Source organism: Cherax quadricarinatus, chromosome 33 (genome assembly GCF_038502225.1).
Source record: "Cherax quadricarinatus isolate ZL_2023a chromosome 33, ASM3850222v1, whole genome shotgun sequence".
Lineage (NCBI taxonomy): Eukaryota > Metazoa > Arthropoda > Malacostraca > Decapoda > Parastacidae > Cherax > Cherax quadricarinatus.
Genome location: NC_091324.1, coordinates 17940216 through 17963479, shown reverse-complemented (window position 1 = coordinate 17963479; position 23264 = coordinate 17940216). Strand labels below are relative to the sequence as shown.

Sequence of the window (23264 nt, the reverse complement as noted above, 5' to 3'; positions counted from 1 at the left end):
AAGAATTGTATTGTATTGTAAGTCCACAATAGTGAGCAAATTCAACAATCTCACTTTCTCAGTTTTCTTCATTACACTCCTCATTCTCTTAGATTCATTTTCCCAGTATACTTTTATATTAATGCAAGAATAGAGGAGCACTGCAGTAAAACTACTGGCCCATGCTAAGCAGGTCCTCACACCCAACCATTCTTAGAAATCATGATGGTTGAGTAATGTCTAAAGACAGCACAAAATTATTAGATACGTATATGCATACAAGCAGTTTGCTGTTTTATTCAGTTCACCAGGAAAAAATCACATAATGGAGGTCTTGGCCAAATGATAAATAGCGTAGGTGCCATTGATCCTATGACAAAGACGTGGCAAAATGCAACTGTCGTCATGTCCTGCTGGGGACATGAATGTGTTTGTAGCTTCTGCAAACACATTCAAAAGCGAGATATAGGGGATTGTGATAATTATGAATACACACACAAAATCAGTGAACTTTTAATTTACTAAGAGTGAATTTTGTTTGGCTTACAACCACTGTTTGCCAGATTTCTGAAAAAAAAAATTCAGAAATCTGGGTATCTGTTTCCCTCTTACTTTACATGTTATAAATTACATACCTATTGACTTCATTTTATAGGCTATTTCATGAACACACCATCTTCATTTTTATTACACTGTTTTCCACTGCCTTTTGATTTTCTCAGTGGTCTACTATTCATAACAGGCAAAACTGCCCTGCTCTAAAATCATGTTCTCCCGAGTTGTGAAGTTAGTGCTTTTCAATAAAATGGGTAATTTGCTTCTTAGTGCACTCTCAATGATTTTTATGTGATGTAATGTTAGTGCAACTGGCCTGGTACTTTATGCTTCTTCCTTGTCTCAGAGAGAATGTTCCTCCTACTATCTGTTGCTAGTCTTGCAGCATTGCAAGAAAAAATAATATCCATAGTTCAGTAATTATTCCACTACATTTAATCAACACCTCTACAGTCAGGAAAATAATTAACATATCTTGACATATTTACCCAAATAATAGGAGCATACCATATGTGCTCCTAATGGCAATGTACATGAAAATTACATTTATTAAAAAAATACAGTACAGTCCCGAGGAAAAATATATGCATCCATGCTCGAATTCTTTTAGCATGAGTTCAATTCTTGGATTCCCCACCGCTCATACTATAATGGCATTGCACTTCAGTAGTACAATGGTACCTTGGCTTAAGAGTTTAATTCGTTTCATGACCCAGCTCATAACTCAATTTGCTCATATATCAAATCAATTTTCCTCCTTCAAGTTAATTGAAATGCCATTAATCCATTCCAGCCCCCCAAAAAAACCACCCCAGATTTTTTGTTATGGGGTTTTAACCCCTTGACTGTCGCAACCCCCAATCCTGAGGCGTCTCCTGGTGTCGCAAAATTTAAAAAAAAAAAATTATTATTTCTTATGAAATGATAGAGAATCTTTTCCCGATTGTAATGACACGAAAAAAACGAAATTTGATGGAAAACTGACGGAATTATGCTCTCGCGAAGTTAGCAACCTCGGCGATATTTACAAATCGGCGATTCCGCCCACTTTGAGCCCTATTTTCGGCTAATTCCGTTGTACCAGTCGACCAAACTCATAGCTATTTCTTTAGAACTCCATTTTTTCTATCGATTGAGTACGAGAAACTGCCCATTTACCGATTTCAACTACCCAATAATGTGGTCACAAATTTGCAATTTGGCCAATTTCACGAAAATTAAAAAATATGACAATTTCAAAATAAGGTCCAGAATAAACAATGCAGACATTCCTGGCTCTAAAATAACATTTTCTTTGTTCATCAGTCATGTCTCCAGGCCCCTCTGATATTACTCTTGCTTTCTATTTTGAATTTGTATTCAAACAAAAAATAGAAGACTTACTATTATGCAGACTGCTGCAATACTGTAATAATTGTATAAATAACATCAACCCGTTCATGACTGCATACTAGAATGGCTAGTTGGACATTTATTGGACAATGACATCATTTGTTTACTTTTGAACATTGGCAAAAATCAAACATTTCCCCTACTTTGAGCTCCATTTCCAGGTTCTTTTTGTAGTAAAATCAATCAAAATCACCTCTATTTCTATAATTTGTTTTCCATTCTATCAAATGAGACCAAGAAAACGAGAATGCAACCATAAATACTATACGAAAATAGACCGCAAAGTCGGCATTTTAATTAAAAAAAACGGTCGGAGTTTTTTTTTTCTCATTATGCACTGCGTGCTCCAGGATTTTTTTTATATGGTGCACACTGATCACACAGACCCATTCTCTCACATGTGGGCCTACCAGCTTTCTCCTGCTTGATTTGAAGCCGCTAGAATTTATGAGTATATATACGTCAAACACGGTACCTCGTAAGACGTATATATACGGCCGCGACAGTCAAAGGGTTAAATAAGAAAAATGTATTTATAAATAAGAAATATTGTATACTCCACCCACCACCACCTCTACTCCATCCAACACCTTCACTACTCCACCCACCACTATCTCTACTGAAGATTGAGACACTTATACAGCATATGGGAATCTTTATTTAGGAAACGTTTCGCCACACAGTGGCTTCATCAGTCCAATACAAAGAGGAAGGCGTAAAGAGAGGAGGAGTACGAGGTAATCAGTCCCTCAGCCTGGAGTCGATGTGTTCAGTCCATCAATCTTGTAGAATGACATTCTACAAGATTGATGGACTGAACACATCGACTCCAGGCTGAGGGACTGATTACCTCATACTCCTCCTCTCCTTACGCCTTCCTCTTTGTATTGGACTGATGAAGCCACTGTGTGGCGAAATGTTTCCTGAATAAAGATTCCCATATGCTGTATAAGTGTCTCAATCTTCAACTTGTTGGTTTTTCAAACCATTCATCACAACTATCTCTACTCCATCCACCACCCTCATTACTCCACCCACCACCATCTCCACTACACCCACCACCCTCACTACTCCATCCACTACCCTCACTACTCCACCCACCACTATCTCTACTCCACCCACCACCTTCACTACTCTACCCACCACCATCACTACTTCACCCACCACTGTCAGTACTCCACTGACCACTATGAATACTCCACCCACCACCATTACTACTCCACCCACCACTATCAGTACTCCACCCACCATCATCACTACTCCACCCACCACCATGACTACTCCACCCACCACTATCAGTACTCCACCCACCACAATCATTACTCCCACCACCATCAGTACTCCACCCACCACCATCACTACTCCACTCACCACCATCACTACTCCACTCACCACCATCACTACTCCACTCACCATCACTACTCCACCCACCACTATCAGTACTCCACCCATCACCATCACCACTCCACCCACCACCATCACTACTCCACCCACCACCATCACTACTCCACCCACCACTATCAGTACTCCACCCACCACCATCACTACTCCACCCACCACCATCCCTACTCCACCCACCACCATCACTACTCCACTGACCACCATCACTACTCTACCTACCACTATCAGTACTCCACCCACCACAATCATTATTCCACCCACCACAATCATTACTCCACCCACCACCATTACTCCACCCACCACTATCAGTACTCCACCCACCACCATCATTACTCCAATCACCACCATCACTACTCTACCCACCACCATCACTGCTCCACTCACAACTGTCAGTACTCCACTCACCACCATCACTACTACACCCTCCACCGTCACTACACCCACCGCTATCAGTACTCCACCCACTACCATCTCTACTCCACTATCAGTACTCCACCCACCACCATCACCACTGCACCCACCACCATCACTACTCCATCGACCACCATCACTACTCCACCCACTACTATTAGTACTCCACCCACCTTAATGTTTCTGGAAAAACTCTGAGTGTTGAAATGGAGGTTCCCTCTTCCCCGGATTTATATGAGAAACAAACAAAGGACGAGGTGCCTCACCCCAGTCTGGGATTAGTGTGGGAGTATTATCCTTCCAGTTATGTCTTGGAAGAGCATGTGAGATGGGACAAAGTACCTGACATTCCTCTGGGTACAGAGTTGGATTTGACTTCAGATACTTCGCCAATTAATGGTGGTGTATCTGAAGCTCGCGCTTAACTCAGATTTTGGCTTGCAACTCAAAGCAAAAATTCAACCAAGCGACGGCTCATAACTCGGAAACCTCATAAGTTGGGGCACTCATAAGTCATGGTACCACTATGTAATATTAAACACAATCATAATTTATTATTACTATTTTCTTCACTTTTTTATTATAATTACTATTATTATTATTATTTAGGAATTCTCTAAAACTAGCTAGTCAGGGTTGTTGAAATGGTTTGATTAGGAGTGTGTATAAACCTAGAATGGATGGAAGGTGGTGCACAGGCTTGAACATACAGCAGCTTTATGTGAACACGTTAGACTGAAGTGAATGGAGGTGAGTGATCTTTTGGATTTGATATGTTGTATGAGCATAGTAATATGTATCTGTGGAATTCTTCATAGCCTTGATGCTGGTGAGGGATTCTTGATTCAAGGAAATGGAGCTACCCTCCTCTTGTATCAGACCTGCCTACATCGTTTCCCATGTGCTATGTGACCCCATATAAGTTTAGCACTTCCTCATGCATATAATAAAAACTTTGTGCAGGAGGGCCCCCGTTTGTGTCTTTTAGGTTCCTGATCCTGTGTGATAGGCGAAAATCCGTCAGATGGAAAACTGTTTTTTTTCATCAAATGCCTGAAAATGTGTTTATACTATCACATTAAGTGCTTAATACTGCTAGGCATAAAAAAACATAAAAAAAAGTAAAATAATTACACAGTATATACGATACTTTCCGTAAAATATGGCATCAGACGTCCTTCCCTTACGCAACTGTTGTGCAAAAAATGGCGAAAAGCAGTAAAAGCACTTTACATAATGAACAATGGCTCAACTGAAATCCACCAAAAATGTGGAACCCCAAAAAGGGGGTGCAGGGCCCTTCTGTAGTTGCAGCCTTGCAGGGTTACCAAAAAATATACTTCAGAGGGCTATGAGGGGTGGTTGTTGAGATGGTTTTGGCACTTAGAGAGGATGGAACAAAATAGGATAATTAGGAGGGTACAATATATAAATCTGGGGTGAAGAGAAGAAGTAGGGATCATCCCAGAAGAGGAGGAGGGAGGGGATAAAAGAGGCTTTGAGTGCTAGGGCTTTAGCATCTAACAAGTTTGTGGGAATGTGTTAGAGTGGAGTGAGTAGAGGCAAGTGGTTTTAGTGACTTGACATACTATTGGATTGTGAGTAAGGTAACATTTATGAAGGGATTCAGGGAAACTCAGCACACTTCTGGCAAGACAGCACTTGAATGAATGATGATGAATGTATTAACCTTTTTGGGGGGAGTGTGGGGGGAATACCATACCTTGTTGGGAGACAGCTAATGTGTTGCAAAATTATCTTGGAAAGTAAGCTGGTTACTTTGGTCAGATTTCCAGCTTTAGAGTTGGAAATTATGATACTGTACTTATTTTCATTTTGTAAGTTGTGCTGAGGTGTCCTAATGAAAAGCTAGCTAGGATGCAAGTGATGGTAAACCTAGCTTGTCCTTTAAGTCACCCTGCCACTGTGGAAAATGGCCACTGTTAAAAAATGCATCACAATTCCTAATTACTGGCTTTAAAATAAACTTGCTTAGTACTTATTATTGTTCATTATCATAAATTTCAGAGAAAGTGAGAGATTCACTATTTTATAAAGACTATAGTCTTTATAAAATTAGAGGCTTAGAGTTACAGTACTATTACAAATTCTTAACTGCAGTAGCTCTTAAAATTGGTGACTTAAGGCTTTAACACTGTCTTAAATTATAATTTCCTATCCTTCAGGAGCATGCTATAAGGAATTCTGAAGAAAATCTTCATAAGCTGATGCTGCTTTTAACTCATCTTGGATATCAACAGGAGTCTATTCAACGGTCTGTTTATGCCCTTGAGAACGTAAAAGAACAGGTAAATTAGTGTTATGTTGTATTGAAAGTCATATTCTTGTATGCTGTGGTTTGTCTTATATTGCAACTGCTGTGTATCTATCTGCTCATGTTAGCAAGCTTTCTTTGAGTTACTCTTACTTTATTTTGAGTTTGGGTTGCATAATCCATGTTAGGAATAGTACCTGTTATTATAACCTCTATATTACTAGCAAAAGAGACTTGGATTGCTTTTTCACTCAGTTTGTCATTTTGCTTACCTCACATGCACAAACTTAGCAAAGAATTATTGATGATATAAAAAGTAGTCTTTCATTCTTTAAAAATTGTATATCTGTTGAGGTAACTTCCTCCCTCTTCTCATTCCTCAGCAGCCACAAACTTCCTCCTCTTCCTTGGTGATCTTAGAAAAAAAAAAAACTTATATTTACTGGTAGCTGATCTCTGATTGGCTTCATTCTCATTCTGTGGATGGCACAGGTGTTGCATCAACCCCCAACCCAGATGGTACACTAGTAGAGTAAATCCTGAGTCAGACTATATGTTATGCAAGACATGGATATTGTGGTGATTTTTGATGGGATGGGCCTAATAGAGGCCTCTCTCCATGATAAGTTGTACATTTATGACATAACATTTGTGGATGCTATGAGCTTGCAAATATGTGTTGAATTGATCTTTCTGTTGTTTGTGCAATCACCTCTGTGTTAATGTGTTGGGGGAAATTAATGAATACAGGGGGGCCCCGCATATTTGGCACCCTCTTTTAAGTGTTCCACGTTTTCATTGGTTTTCAGTTGAGCCATTGTTCATTATGTTTGGTGCTTTTACTGCTTTTCCACCATTTTTACACAATAGTTGCATAAGGGAAGTCATCAACACTATATTTTAACCCTTTGACTATTTCAGTCGTATATATACGTCTTACGCGCCACTGTTTCTGACGTATTTATACGCGTAAATTCTAGCGGCTTCAAATCAAGTGGGAGAAAGCTGGTAGGCCCACATGTGAGAGAATGGGTCTGTGTGGTGAGTGTGCACCACATAAAAAGAATCCTGCAGCATGCAGTGCGTAATGAGAAAAAAAAAATGACCATTTTTTTTATTAAAACGCCAACTTTGAGGTGTATTGTCATATAGTTTTTATTGTTGTATTCTTGTTTTCATGGTCTCAGGTGATAAAATGGAAAACATATTACAGAAATAGAGATGATTTTGATTACTTTCACGATGAAAACGACCTTGAAATTGAGCTCAAAGTAGCGGAAATGTTTGATTTTTACCAATGCTCAAGAGTAAGCAAATCACACCACACGTTCAATACACGTCAACTGGGGAGTCTAATATTCTTTCACTAGTGCACTGATATTATTTATACCATTTTTACAATAATGCAGTAGTCTGCATAACAGTAAATTTTGTATTTTTTTGTATGAATAAAAAATAAAAATAGAAAGCAATAGTAATATAAGAGGGGCCTAGAGATGTGACTAATGAACAGAGGTTATATTATTTTAGTGTCAAGAATGTCTACATTGTTTATTCTGAACCCTATTTTGAAATTGGCATCTTTTCTAATTTGCGTGAAATTGGCCAAATTGACAAATTCTGACCACTTTATTGAGTAGTTCAAATAGGTAAATGGGCGGTTTCTTGTACTCAACTGATAGAAAAAATGGAGTTCTAAAGAAATAGCTATGAGTTTGGTCAATTGGAACAACGGAATTGGCCAAAAACAGGGCTCAAAGTCGGCGAAATCGCCAATGCTTATATGTCACCGAGACCCCAACTTCGTGGGAGCGTAATTCCGTGAGTTTTCGACCAAATTTCGTACTTTTGGTGTCATTACCATCGGAAAAAGATTCTCTATCATTTCACAAGAAAAAGTAATTTTTTTTTTCCCAAAAAATTTATCGACATAGAATGACAGTTTCAGAAAGGGGCCTGTGACAGTCAAAGGGTTAAGGTAAGTATTGTATATACAGTGGACCCCCGCTTTACGATCACCTCCCGATGCGACCAATTATGTAAGTGTATTTATGTAAGTTCGTTTGTACCTGTATGTTTGGGGGTCTGAAATGGACTAATCTAATTCACAATATTCCTTATGGGAACAAATTCGTTCAGTACTGGCACCTGAACATACTTCTGGAATGAAATAATATCGTAAACTGGGGGGTCCACTGTACTGTGTATTTATTTTACTTTTTTAATGTACTGTATTATGTATTTATGTCCTGTATTATTTTTATTAGGGATCAAAAAAATGGCTTTAATTTTACCATCACTGCTGCTTAATTTTTCAACCCTTGGGCAAGCAAGTGCCATTATCAAGCCTTGACATTATCAGGATCAAGTTCAAGGATCTCATGGCATTTTACTCATAATTGTAGGATTAAGTAAATTTTACTCTGGTGAGACTTGCTTAGAATATTATAAATGCTGTAATCAATTTCCTAGATAACTGCAATACAACTTAGTTAATTGAGGTACAGTACTAGGCAAATGCAACAGGGATACTTTGATGCTCATAAGCTATCATATTAAAAAAGTGGTTGCTTAGTAGCTTTAAGAGAGATTAATCACATTTTCTCTTTTAACAATGTATTATATACTGTAGTATAATAATAATAAATCTAAACTGTCATATCTGGGCTCCTCTGTAAAGACACTGATTGTCATAGATTTAAACTTACTCCCTGTTCAGAACATCCACACTTACTACTGTGCAATCTATATCTACAGGACCTTAAATTCCAATATTAACCTTGACCTAAAATGCTTTCTTGATAGTTGTGACAGGATCCACAGGCATAACACCAGACACAAACATCTCTATGACATTCCCCGTGTTCGACTAAACCTTTACAAAAATTCAATGTATTTCAAAGGACCTAAAATCTGGAACACCCTGCCTGAAAACTCTAGAACTGCAGACACATTCATCACTTTCAAAACTACAGTTAGAAAACATCTTATCTCCCTGATCCACCCCGACAACTAACTACATGATAACCACCTGGTGGTTCACAATTACACTCACTCACCCACTGACTATAAACCCAGAAATACTAATCTTAATCTTAAAATAATAAATCCTAACTAGTCATAAGCTTGCCTATGGTACTCCAATATAGACACTTTGTATTGTGCCAAAACAAAAGCATTCATATTGCTAAACTCACAAATTATGATGTAGTCACTTAGCCTTAATACCATAATCTGTAAAGATTTAATGTTGAGAATTAATCTAAGTCTGCTCGAAATGCCTAGCCATGCTAGGCATCCTAGTGGCCCCCCTCTGTAATTAGTATTTTATAACATGTAAACCACACAATACCCAAAACCTGTAAACCCCACATTGTAACCCTTATAGAGAATAAACTTGAATTGAATCGAATTGGTGAATTTTTTTTTTTTTTTTTTTTTTTTTGGGTCACCCTGCCTCGGTGGGAGACAGCTGACATTTTGAAAAAAAAAAATAATAAGAACACTGGTATTTTATAATTCTTGAGTCCCTATTTTTTTTTTTTTTTTCTTCAAAACATCCACAAGTGCACTCAGTCCAGATAATATTTTCTTATGATTTTTGTATAAAATTCAGATGAAATTAAATTAATATTTTTATTTATTTCACTCAACAGGTGAGGGATATGCAGCGTTAATCTTCACATATCATCTCATTTCTGAGTGTCTTCTGTACTTAAAGAATTTTTTAGTGAAAACAGATCATTTTGATCTTCTATTACACTCTTTAATAACAGTAGAGGTACAAAATGAAAGTTACCATAGAGTTTAAAGGTGGTGCTGAACTGTTGGTTAATAATGTGTCTCAACACTTGGTGGAGTTGGATGGTTCGAAGTGGAGTATGGCCAGACTGCTGCAGTGGATTAAAGATAGCCTCATACAAGATAGGCCAGAGCTATTTCTTCAAGGTAATTCTGTTCGACCAGGAATTCTCGTATTGATCAATGATGCTGATTGGGAGCTGCATGGTCAGTTAGAATATATGATACAAGAAAATGATAATATACTTTTTATTTCCACCCTTCATGGTGGTTAAAATGTAAATTGGAATATACAGTATATGTGGTAGCAAGTTGTATTTATTTACCTCTTAAGTTAACTGCATTATACTTTGCATGATTAGCATAAATTTCTTTCTGAATATGAAATTGTATTTTGTAATAACATTCTGGTCACAGCTGAATTTGCATGGCAGGACAGCTGCTCTTCCTTGAATGGTGTTCCACACACAATTCATGGAGTAGTGCTCAGGAGATATTTATGATCAACTTACATTCGAAGACCTGACAGTTTCTAAAGTGGAGAGCTTCATTGGACCTCTTCCTCTCATGGTTTGCAAGTGCTATGTACAAGTATCATGGCAAAAGATCATGTTGAGTGCTGTTCCTCTTATTAACAGAATATTGAAGGACTAGCCATTGCCAGCTATGTACAGCCAATTCTGTATTTGAATGGTTCAGAGAACCAACAAGTTGATAAATTAGACACATGTGCAACACTTGGGTATCTTTAATGAAGAAACATTTCGCCACACAGTGGCTTCATCAGTCCATACAAAGGAGAATGGTGAAGAACAGGAGGAGTTTGAGGTAATCAGTCCCTCAGCCTTGAGCCGATGTGGACTGACCACATTGACTCAAGGCTGACTGACTGATTACTTCAAACTCCTGTTCTTCACCATTCTCCTTTGTATGGACTGATGAAGCCACTGTGTGGTGAAACGTTTCCTCATTAAAGATACTCAAGTGTTGCACATGTGTCTAATTTATTAACAGCCAATTCTGCATCAGTTTTGACAGTGCTGGCAGTTTAACCACCTACCTATGTACTGATGACTGTCTACTGAATTCCCTGTCTGCAGTTCTGGGGTTTACAGTAATTTCTGCCAGTGCTTTCTGCTGCAGGAGTGAAGAAACTAGAGGCAATGTAATGGAATGAAAACTAAAATTCAGTGAACAAAGGAGGGGGATGACAAGATGATTTTTTCATCATTATTTAAAAAGCAAGATAGGTCAATCAAGAGGATGTATGAATCTGGAGTAGATGAAGGGACTGTCCCAGGAAGAAAGGGCCTGAATGAGGTCTTCAACGTTAGGGGCTTGAGCATCTGGCAGGAATGTGCAAGTATTAGACTTGAGTGAGTAGTTTTTGAGATTTTTGTTTGTTGTTGGAGTGTGAGCAATGTATATTTACATCACCTCTATTGCATTATTATGATTTCTACCTTCTTTAAAGAAATAAAGTATGTACAGTACATATATTCAATTCAAAGTTTATTCTCTATAAGGATTACAATGCTGAGTTTACAGAATTTGGTTATTGTGTGGTTTACATGTAATAAAATACATGATTACAGAGTGTACCACTAGAACACCTAGCATGGCTAGGCATTTCAGGCAGACTTAGTTTAATTCTTAATTTTAAAATATTACAAATTATGAGGTAAGTTGGTATTATGGCTAAGTGACTAAATACTAGTTTGTGAGTTTAGCAATGTGAATGCTTTTGTTTTGGCACAGTACATAGTTTCAGTATTGGAGTATCACAGGATTCATTATTTTAAGATTGAGATTAATATTTCTGTTTATGGTCAAATGGGTGAGTGAAAGTGTGAACCACCAGGTGGTATTTGTGTAGTTAGTTGACGGGGTGTATCAGGGAGATAAGATGTTTTCTAATGGTAGTTTTGAAGGTGATGAATGTATCTGCAGTTCTAGAGTTCTTAGGTAGGGTGTTCCAGATTTTAGGGCCTTTGACATACATTGAATTTTTGTAAAGGTTTAGTCGGACACGGGGAATGTCGTAGAGATGTTTGTGTCTAGTGTTATACCTGTGGGTTCTGTCACAACTATCAAGAAAGCATTTTAGGTCAAGGTTGATATTGGAGTTTAAGGTCCTGTAGATGTAGATTGCACAGTAGTAAGTGTGGATGTACTAAACAGGGAGTAAGTTTAGATCTATGAAGAGTGGGGGGGTGTGTTGCCAGGGATGGGATTTAGTGATTATTCTTACTGCAGCTTTTTGTTGGGTTATTATTGGCTTTAGGTGTGTTGCTGCAGTTGATCCCCCAAGCACAAATAGCATAGGTGAGGTATGGATAAATGAGTGGTATAGTGTGAGAAGGGCATTTTGCGGCAAGTAGTATCGTATCTTGGAGAGGATCGCAATCGTTTTGGATACTTTTTTGGTTATGTGTTGGATATGGGTGCTGAAATTCAGGTTGTTGTCAAGGTATAGGCCTAGGAATTTGCCCTCATTATGTCTGGTAATTAGAGTGTTGTCGATCTTAATGTTAATTTGTGCATCTCCTGCTCTGCTACCAAACATAGTAGGTTTTGTCAGTGTTAAGCGTAAGTTTATTGGCTGTCATCCAAGTCGATATTTTGATCAGCTCCTCGTTAACAATGGTGTCGAGGGTGGCAAGATTAGGGTGAGAGATGACATAAGTTGTGTCGTCAGCAAAGAGAATGGGTTTCAGGTGTTGGGATACGTTTGGAAGATCATTGATGTATATGAGGAAGAGCAGGGGACCAAGGACACTTCCCTGCGGAACTCCAGTATCAAGTGGCCATGCTGTTGATGCTGTGTCTTTAATGGTGACATACTGATACCTATTAGTAAGGTAAGATTTGAAATAAGCAAGCGCATGGCCTCTTATACCATAATGGTCAAGTTTGTGGAGTAGGATGTCGTGGTCTACTGTGTCGAAAGCTCTTCTTAGGTCAATAAAAATTCCTAGTGGATATTCCTTATTTTCCAATGCTGTGTAAAGCAGATCTAGCATTTTTATGATTGCATCATTAGTGCTTTTATTTTTCCTGAATCCAAATTGGCAGGGGTTGAGTATGTTTTGTGCCGTTGTAAATGAATATAGTCTCCTGTGCACGAGTTTCTCAAAGATTTTGGATAGCAATGGTAAGTTTGATATTGGCCTATAGTTGTTTAAGTCTGTAGGGTCACCACCTTTATGTATTGGTGTAACCCTTGCCATCTTGAGTAGTTTCGGGAAGGTGCCACTTTCTGTCTGTCATTGTTCAAGTTCTCATTGGTGAGGGAGTAAAATACAATCACAGATGAGACCAACAGAATATTTATTGAAACCCTCAAGAAGTCCAGGAGCTGAGCATCTTGAGGGTTTCGATAAATATTGAAAAATGAATGCAATAATCGATTTGAAACTTGAAATGAGACCAGTCAGATGAAACTAGGGTGATGTCCATAGAGTTTTGCACTGCATTAAGGAAGAGAGAGATTACAATATTGTAATGGTTTTCAAAGGATGTAGGTCTCACTCATAATTATCACAGAAACCAGTAGACTGATCTTCATGAAACAAATGGCAGCTCTGTGCAAAAAAAAAAAAAAAAAAATATTCTGCAGCACAGCATTTTTCCAAATTTATAATTAAAAACCTGTATAAACTTTCCAGCAACTTTCCCAACGTGTTGAATAAAATTGGCAAATTGGGATTTATGGTTTCTATCAAATAATGTTAACATGTATAGTAGAGGAGACAAATGGCATAAAATAACAAGATGACAGTAAAAGAAATGCAGTATAATGCAATTTTTTAATTACAACATTTCACCTACACAGTGGGCTTTATCATCACAACCATCTATCTGGGGAGAGAGGATGTGTGTATATATAGGAAGCATTATAAAGTTAATTTCTTGGGTAGACTAATGACAGGGTGGACAAATGTGTGACTGAGAAAAAGTTGGATTTGAGAAAGATATTTAGTGCTTAGTTTTGATTATAACAATAACCGAGAAACACCTAACCAGCACAGGCCAGTAGGCCTGCTGCAGTGTTCCTACATGCCTGTTGCTATGTTGGATAATGAAAAAGTTCCCTGGCAAGAGCCTCAGCAATATTTTAGAAGCTGTTGTGCTGGTTAAAATTGTTGGGCATACAGATAAGTGATGTTTCCAAGATCTTAAGTCTCTGAGTGTCTTCCTCCTTGGCAATGAGTTGTTCATCTTTGTAATTACTGTTCTGTAAGAAAATGGTTGTGGGAGTTTTGGTGTAAAACACTGGTGTTCTTTCAAGTTGTTCGCTCTGCTGGTGTATTGGTGTTCAGAAATAGATGTTTGGAGGTCTCTGGATGTCTTACTCACATGTATTTGGTTACAGTAGTTCAAGAGATTGTGTATTCCCCTGCAGAGGATTGAAACTGTTAGTGCCCCTTACTGGTGATGTCTTTGTTTATAGTGAATACAGTGGTAGTTACAGTACTTGGAATTCAGTTTGGAAAGAACGTTGGAGACATTTAGCAATGAAGTTTGTAGGGTGGATTATGCATCTTTTTTTGGTTGTATCACATTCAGGTGAGTTGAAGATATTTACATGCCTGGCATTAGCAATCTCTGATGAAGTGACGAGGATAGAGAGGCTTAGAAAATATTTGTTCAGTGAAATCACATTCTTCAAGGATTTCACTGCTGCAGATACGGACATACAGGACGAAGACTATGACTGTGCAATGTTTTATTCTTAATAATAACTTCTTTTTTTTATTACCATACAGGTTTATGCTGTATTTCCTTTCAATATACCTGGAGTATGTATGTTCAGTACAGCATCAGCCTTCTTGGTGGCCCTATAACCCGCCAACCAGAAGGACAAAGATATAGAAGGATTCCTGCAATGGCCTTGGTCGAGTATGGACTAATTGCTCTGAACAGTCATTTTAATTGGTGACACATTTTCCCATTATCTTTCCAGGACATTTATCTCCTTATACACGATATCTTGGGTAAGTGGTCTGGCTGGCCATAGACCAGCGGCAACTGAAAGGTGTAGTGAATACTTTAGCAACTGCTGGATGCAGTTAATACAGTAGCAGTACAGGGTGTAGTTATACAGTAGTAAATGCAGGGCATAGTTAATACAGTAGTAACTGCAGGGCATAGCTAAAACATTAGCAACTGCAGGGTAGACTTAATGCAGTTGCAACTGCAGGGTGTAGTTATTACAGTAGTCAGTGGTCAGGCTTCTGTACAGCCATTAAAGAGTGGAACAAACTGCCTGCACATGTGAAAGCCTGTCATAGCATGAGCCATGTGGAAAATATTTTAATTTTCCGTAGCTATAGCGCCTAATAGGTGTTTAATGTGTCGATATGAGTCAAAAATGTATTTGACAATAGGATAGAACCAAAAGTTCCCTTTGCGCATGCGCGGATGTGCGGGGGTAGAGGTCGACTCGGGGCATGGGAGAGGCGGCAGTGTTTTGAATGTAGTGAGGAGGCTGGGAAAGCATGGAACCAGGAAATTGGCATTCACGGCGGCCTAAGGATTAATATAGGCCTCATTTCATAATAGGAAGTGTCGTAACTGTTCCTGGTGGAGAGTGAGGGAACGTGATTTACGGGAACCACCGTAATAGAGTGGTAAAATGAGTGAATAAGGGTAGGACCGGGTGACTGGTGCTTCGCCATGGACTGTGTCCCGGGGAAAATTACCCTTGGTTTAATCATGACTCATCGGTCTCAGATCTTAATGGAGCGATCTCTAATGTGTATAATAATTATGAGACATTAAATCGTCTTGTGAATTGTAATGTAATTAATGATAATAGCGCTAAGTTAAGAGAATGCGTGAAGTGAAATAAGTCGCCTTGCTCCAAGTGAACACGCTAGACCACGTTGTTCCCGTCACGAGGAAAGTGAAGTTCATTGAGTCACGACTTCTAAACCGGGACAAACCAACGGATACCTCGTCCTGCTGGAATGAGAACCGTGTCGGTGTAGCAGGACATCGAAATGAGATGGTGAATGGAGGAAATAAGGAGTATCAATCACCCACAGTTAAGTAACCCTTCTAGTTATAGCAGACTGATACTGGCCAGTTAGGTATGTTGTAATTGGATAGGTTATGGGTGATCCAGCTACATCAAGTGACCCCCAGAGAATATCTGGTAAGTGGTGGGATTATATACAAATGTATTTCTTTGATGGATATATCCATGTGTAACCTACCCCCCCCCCTTCATTCAGTTACACCAATATAATCTATACAGTCCACAGTTAATTAGTAGCGCCGTACTTGTGGGTGCTATCCAATCTATACTGGTCTCGGATAGATATGGATAAGATTGTGAGGTCGAAGGCCCACCTCCAGCGACCAGAGGTGGTGAAGTTTTCTCACATATCTACACGGGGTGACTACGATAAACAATATATGGTTGTCTCCCAATGAGATTACTTGTATGTATATAATGTTGAGGTACATAAAGGTAATCACCCCTATGAAATTTTCCACAAGCCAGTTCAAAAAAAGAGCCAAAATGTACCTCATGAATAAGGCTACAGAAAGGGAGGAGAGTGATTTCTTGTATGAAAATACATAATTAATTTTACCTCTCCCTGCCTTTTATTGTAACTAGTAAGTACACTCTGGACCCAGCTCCCGTTTTGCGGGTTGCTAGTGTTAGTGTTGTGGAACCTCTTGAAGTTACCATGGAAATCGAGAACTATCTTGTCTGTGTCTCCCAAGTGCTTCACCTCTGTCTCTCGTTTCTTGCATCTAAATCTACCAGGTAGTAATCGCCCTTGGATTTCTCTTCTAATGGAATGGAGCTGTATAACGTACCATTCACTCTCCTAGAGCTACTAGAGTCCACACTTTCCGCTTGCCGGTCACCGGCAGCTGGGCCTGATGATATTCATATCCGTATGCTACAGCATCTGCATTCTCGACCCCTTACAGTCCTTTCACGTCTTTTCAATCTTATTTGGACACGAGGAGTTCTTCTTCAACAATGGAAATCTGCCACTGGAGTACCATTTTGCAAACCAGGCACCTCGGAGCCTGGTGGTTAACGCTCTCGCTTCACACGGCGAGGGCCTGGGTTCGATTCCCAGCCAGAGTAGAAGCATTGGGCGTGTTTCTTTCCACCTGTTGTCTATGTTCCCCATCAGTAAAATGGGTACCTGGGTGTTAGTCGACTGGTGTGGGTCGCATCCTGGGACACTGACCTAATTTGCCCGACATGCTCAGCATAACAAGTGGCTGAACACTAAAATGGTATAAAATACCGACAGGTTGTTAGGTAAGACACATATGCAACAGTTAGGTATCTTTATTTCGAAACGTTTCGCCTACACAGTAGGCTTCTTCAGTCGAGTACAGAAAAGTTGATAGAAGCAGAAGAGACTTGAAGACGATGTAATCAGTCCATCACCCTTAAAGTTTTGAGGTGGTCAGTCCCTCAGTCTGGAGAAGAGCATTGTTTCATAGTCTGAAACAACATGGAGTTGATCAGATCAGATCGGACTCACAGGTAAGGACCCACGAGGGGCGAGGGGCAAGTGGGGACAGTGCGAAGAATAGACGGTGAGTTTACCTGGAGTTTACCTGGAGAGAGTTCCGGGGGTCAACAGAGAATGTCTTGAGTCGAAGAGAAAAGAGTCTGGACTAGACCCAACTGCTAAGCCTGGATAAACAATAACGAAGACGACATAGAAGACAACAGGACTCTGCGGGTGCTGACTGCAACTTGCTGGATGGAAGATTGCTGCAGCTTGATGTTGATTGGCGGCTGGCAGAAGCTGGAGGTGTGGTCAAGGGAGGCTAGCTTCTTGATTGGTCAGGTGTCGTTAAAGTGTGAGTCAGAAGTTACTTCAGTTCTTCAGTGTTGGAGGCATTCCTTATGTTGTGCAGTTGTTGGAAGGAAACGATGAGTAGTCTTGTAATCTTGGGTCGAAATGCTGGGTCGGCTTGTAACTGGTCAAGGGTCATCTTGAGTGTAGTGAAGGAGCAGTGGGATCCTTTACGATTTGTAAACTTGACTGTTCTGTCGTGTATTTTCTCGTACAAAGTGTCGACATTCATGGTGGGTTCTTGGTCAGGAGTAGTATAAAAAGTTATATCCTTCCAGTGCAGGTATTGATCTCGACGTTGGTCTTCTGTATTAATACGTCGAGTGATGGCTGGAGAGGTTTTTGTTGGTGGGTGCAGCATTGAAGGTTCTTTCAATGTTGGTGTCTCTGCTAGAGAGTGTGTAGAAGACTGTGGTAGAATCGTGGCTTCTGATTGGTCCATATGAGTAGTGGTGAGTGGAGGTGAAGGAGGTACGCCGCCACGACGAGCCAATCGACGAGTAGGAGGCGATCGACGAATAGGAGGCGTAGTTCTGACTTGGATGTTATCAGGTGAACGTTGATTGGAGGATTCAAAAATGGATGCGTCGTCATTGTCAATTATTAATTCCTTCAAGTCATCTGGCGCGTCAAAACTGACGATCTTCGGGATTATTTTCAAAATTTCAGCTGATGGTGGACTTGCAGGGAAGTTAAATGATGGCATGTTGTTGAGTGCAAGAAGTTCATTGATAGTCGTGTTGAAAGAGCCAGGTTTTGCAGCGTTTTGCATGTGGGCAAACATCATGCAGTAATAGAATTTGGTGGAAATATCATCAGGTGGAGGCTGGGTAGTGAGAGGTGGTAGAGACGACCGTTGAGTAGCTTGTAGAATCTTGGATGTTGTAGATTGAATCTTGGCAATTGCAGCGTATGTAGGAGAGGTTCCAGATGACTTCTTTGTTTCGTCCTTTATTTTCTTAGAAAGGATATCCTTTCGCACTGGACACTTGGCTGCAAGAGTATGGTGATCACTCTTACAGTTGATGCAAGTGGGAGCAGCAGTGAAAGTGCAAGAACGAAAATCGTGTCCTGCAGACCCACAGGTGGAACATATCTTCTTATTCTTCACGTGGCAGTCGGCAGTAGAGTGACTGTACGAGTAACATGTCCAGCAAGGTGTTATGTACGTGAAGCGTTCAGGTTCAATCTGTCGAGGGTTGATGTAGTAGTAAGAGATGGCCAGGCCATCAGACAGTGCTCTGGTCGCCATGGTAACGTCCAGGAATGTGACCTTGAGCATTGAGGAAGCGTTTGGAATCTTTACTACAGTGTCAATCTTGGCCTAGGTGTTGAGGTCTTCAAGTGATGTAGTAATTTCTTGGATGGTCATGTTCGTGATCAGCTTGTCAAGACGTTTCATAAACACTGAACGTTTTGCAAGCATGTATGGTGACGTAGAAATGGTAAAGCCTCGGTCTTCTAAGGTCTTCATGGCAGTAGGTGTAAGCACCTTGTCAGCTTCAGTATCATCGAGAAAAGTGACGATGAAAGCTTCCTTCAGTGACGTGATCTTGGAGAACTTTGCATGCAGACAAGTGTTGAGAGAAGCTGCAAGCTCAAGCTTCGTGGCGTCATCGACGACAGCAGACTTGGGCTTAATTCTCACACGATGAGACATCGTGGAGATGGTAGAGGTTCCCCTCCCCAACGGGGATCGTAGGGATACTGTGCAAGTAAGGAGAGCTGCTATGACCTGCCAGGGCGAGAGTCAACAGCAGAATCCTGTCTATGGAGTTGAAGTGACAGGATGGAGCCTTATATAGCGCCAGGAGGTGAGACGTAGGTCACTAGTGGAAGTAAGAACGCAGATGTTGGGAGGTCAGGTCCCTCTCAAATCCAGCCGTTCTCACTAGTAGAGGTTGTCGAAGTTGATTGCAGGTCTGTACCAAGATACCCTTGTGTTGCAGTGTATTTTATACCATTTTAATGTTCAATCTGTCAGACACTGCAACACAAGGGTATCTTGGTACAGACCTGCAATCAACTTCGACAACCTCTACTAGTGAGAACGGCTGGATTTGAGAGGGACCTGACCTCCCAACATCTGCGTTCTTACTTCCACTAGTGACCTACGTCTCACCTCCTGGCGCTATATAAGGCTCCATCCTGTCACTTCAACTCCATATTGTTTCAGACTATGAAACAATGCTCTTCTCCAGACTGAGGGACTGACCACCTCAAAACTTTAAGGGTGATGGACTGATTACATCGTCTTCAAGTCTCTTCTGCTTCTATCAACTTTTCTGTACTCGACTGAAGAAGCCTACTGTGTAGGCGAAACGTTTCGAAATAAAGATACCTAACTGTTGCATATGTGTCTTACCTAACATAACAAGTGGCTTTCTATGTAGTAGTATGTCATTGTTGTCAGCTAGGGCTGTATACCTTGTACATGTACTTGTAGTAAATAAAGATTATTATATTATATTACTATCATCCCATTGCTCTGACCAGTGTAGTCTGCAAGGTGATGGAATGATTTACGAATAGATGTCTGATATGGTATTTGGAAACTCAAGTCTTTCTTCTCCTCGCCAATATGGCTTTCGCAAGGGTCGCTCTACTTTGGACTCCTTGATCCACTTAGATACGTAGGTGCAAAATGCCTTTGCTAATAAACACTCCGTACTAGCAGTCTTTTTTGATCTCAAAAAGGCATATGAAGTAGGTTTTGTCTATATTGAGAGTAAGTTTGTTGGTAATCATCCAAGCAGATATTTTTAGCAGTTTAACATTTACTGTATGTTACTATGGTTGGGTTTGGGTTTGTATCGTTCCAGTCACGGTATTGTGCCTTTTTTGTTATTTATGGTTGGGTTTGGGTGAGAAAAGGCATAAGTTGTGTCATCTGCAATTAAAATGGATTTAGGAGATTAGACGTGTCTGGTAGGTCATTGAAAGAGAAGTGGCCCAAGAACACCCCTGTAGGACTCCAACAAGAACAGGTTGTGCAGTGGAACTGGCTCCATATGTGTATACATACTGGGTTCTATTGTTAAGATAAGATTTTAGGTAATCGAGAGTCATGGTCAGCTTTATCAAAAGCTTTTCGTAAGTCTATGAAAAGTCCCAGGGGAAATTCGTTTTTCTCAAGTGCAGAGTATATTAGTTCAAGCATATATATATATAATAGCATCATTAGTACTTTTTTTCCGTCTGAACCCAAACTGACAAGGGTTGAGTACGTTGTAGGATACGAAAGCCTCTATGCTGAGGCGAATGTTCCTTAGCCGATCATCGTGATGCTCATTGCCTTCGTTACTTTGTCCGCTCTCATGACCTTCGTGTTTCTTCTACATATAGGTTGGTCTCAAACTCTAGTAGAAGCCCATTATTTGTTCGGCGCTCCTGCTTACTCCGACCGTTTTCTCTCTCTTCACTCACTCTGGTCTTCTCTCCAGTTGCCTCCCTTGTATGTTCATATAGTGTCTGCCTTTTCCCTTCCCCCTTGGGAGGTTCCGACGGTTTGTGTCTGTAGGAGAGCTTTGGTGCACGGCAGTAGGGAAGCTTACTGCCATGCGTCAAAGCTCTTCTACCTATGGCTGCTTCTCGCTCTCTTTTTCTTGATCACTACTGGTCACATGCTCATGCCATCACTGTTTATACAGACGGTTCTAAATCTGATGGTGTTGGGTTTGCGGTGGTGTTCCATTCAACAATTTGTTTCCCCTCATCCACTGGTCCTTCGTATTCGACTATGGTTGTGCCTTGTGGCTAGCAAAAACAAAGACGTCGTTTTCTGTTGGGTCCCTGGACATGTTGATGTGCAGGGCAATGAACAGGCAGATACTGCTGCACAGTCAGTGGTACGTGATCTTCCGGTTTCCTACAGAGGTATTCTGTTCAGGGGTTATTTTACAGTTCTCTCTGCCCCGTCTTTGCAGCCTTTGGCAACAACAGTGGTTGGACATGCACCATAACAAATTGCACTCTATTAAACTGCTTTTAGGTTTGTGGCCATCTTCTTACCACCATTGCTGTACTCGGGAGGCTGTACTTAGGCTGCACTCTCCTGTCTGAATCGGCCATACTCACCTTACCCATAGGTATCTCATGGAACGACGCCCTATTCCTCTCTGTGAGGTTTGTCGGGTCCTTATTTCAGTTCTTCACTTTCTTATGGATTGTCCAGTTTACCAGCGAGCTCGCAGGATTTACCTCCACTTACACCGCCACCCTACCAGTCTTACCTTGTGTAAAGTAAAAGGACACAAGTGCAACTAATGTGACATTTTATTGTGGCAACGTTTCGCTCTCCAGGAGCTTTGTCAAGCCGTTACAAACAGTACATGGACACAGAGGGTATATATAGGCTCAGAGTGAGGAGCAATACTAATGGTGGTGGTAGTAGTAGTAGTAGTAGTAATATAATAGAACAATTAACTTGTACTCATGTAGTAGTAGTAGTAACTTGTACTCATGTACAAGTTAATTGTTCTAACATACTGTATTACTACTATTACTACTACCACTAGTATTGCACCTCACTCTGAGCCTATATATACCCTCTGTGTCCATGTACTGTTTGTAACGGCTTGACAAAGCTCCTGGAGAGCGAAACGTTGCCACAATAAAATGTCACATTAGTTGCACTTGTGTCCTTTTACTTTACATATTGTCGGTAATTCTACCAACTTTATTAGTCTTACCTTATCTTCCTTTCTTGCAGACGGCCCTGCCTTTAACTTAACGATCACTTTTTGACTTCGTCTTTTTGTCAGCAGCTGCTTCACTATACGTACTCTGACACACAGCCCCTAGCGTCCCTTCCAGCCCTTTCCTTCCCTCACCTCTGATCCCTTCTCCACCTAGCTGTTTATAGCCCCGGCACTACTTTCTGCCCCACAGTACTATATGACCCTTGTCAGTTTAGCACTTTATTTGATTTTTATAATAATTTTATTGTAACTGCTTTTACTTAGTTAATTAAGATACTTGTTTTTAGTAAGTATATAATACTTGTCACAAGGACCCCAATGGAAATAAGTCACTGATTTTTTTGGGTTATCCTAGGTTCTCTACACACATGCTGCTATGTATGATAATCTATGTAACTGTATTTGTGTATATCTCAATAAACATACTTAACTGTACTACGGATCTCTAAGGCATGGAGGAAGGCAATTAGCAACCATGTTGAGTATGGGAATCTGGCTCTTCTGGGCTTTAGGCGCGGGGTTCACTTGACCTTAATGCAAACTTTTTGTTCTCGTTTCTATTCCAGAAGGGCATAGAAACAACAAGGGAACAATTGTATTTTCCCAATTCCCGGCTAACTTTGGCCTCTACCACAGAAACTAGGAAGTAGGTCGTAAACTGTGGTGGCCCTCGAAACCCAAAAGTCCCAGCAGCATTACTTCTGAGCCACCACTGTGTACGTTAGGCCCATATTGGAATATGCAGCGCCAGGTTGGAACCCTCACCTAGCCAAGCATGTAAGGAAACTAGAGAAAGTGTAAAGGTTTGCAACAAGACTATTCCCGGAGCTAAGGGATATGTCATACGAAGAGAGGTTAAGGGAAATCGACCTGACGACATGGAAGAGATGAGAGTTAGGGGGGATA

At 40.4% G+C, this 23264-nt stretch overlaps 1 protein-coding gene across 5 annotated transcripts in view; it reads left to right on the top strand.

The window, feature by feature from the left end:
• The window catches only part of LOC128694014 (vacuolar protein-sorting-associated protein 36), a 47733-nt gene extending 37612 nt beyond the window's left edge, over nt 1-10121 (top strand). For 2 of the 5 annotated variants that reach the window (XM_053783987.2, XM_053783988.2), the window contains exons 3-4: nt 5925-6047; nt 9670-9828. In XM_053783987.2, the coding sequence (XP_053639962.2) occupies nt 5925-6047; nt 9670-9690 (144 nt within the window). In that variant the 3' untranslated portion in view covers nt 9691-9828. Of the gene's footprint in view, nt 1-5924; nt 6048-9669 lie in introns of all 5 variants that reach the window. The other 3 variants (XR_011392715.1, XR_011392714.1, XM_053783989.2) reach the window with 3 other exon arrangements.
• The last annotated feature ends 13143 nt before the right edge of the window (nt 10122-23264 follow it).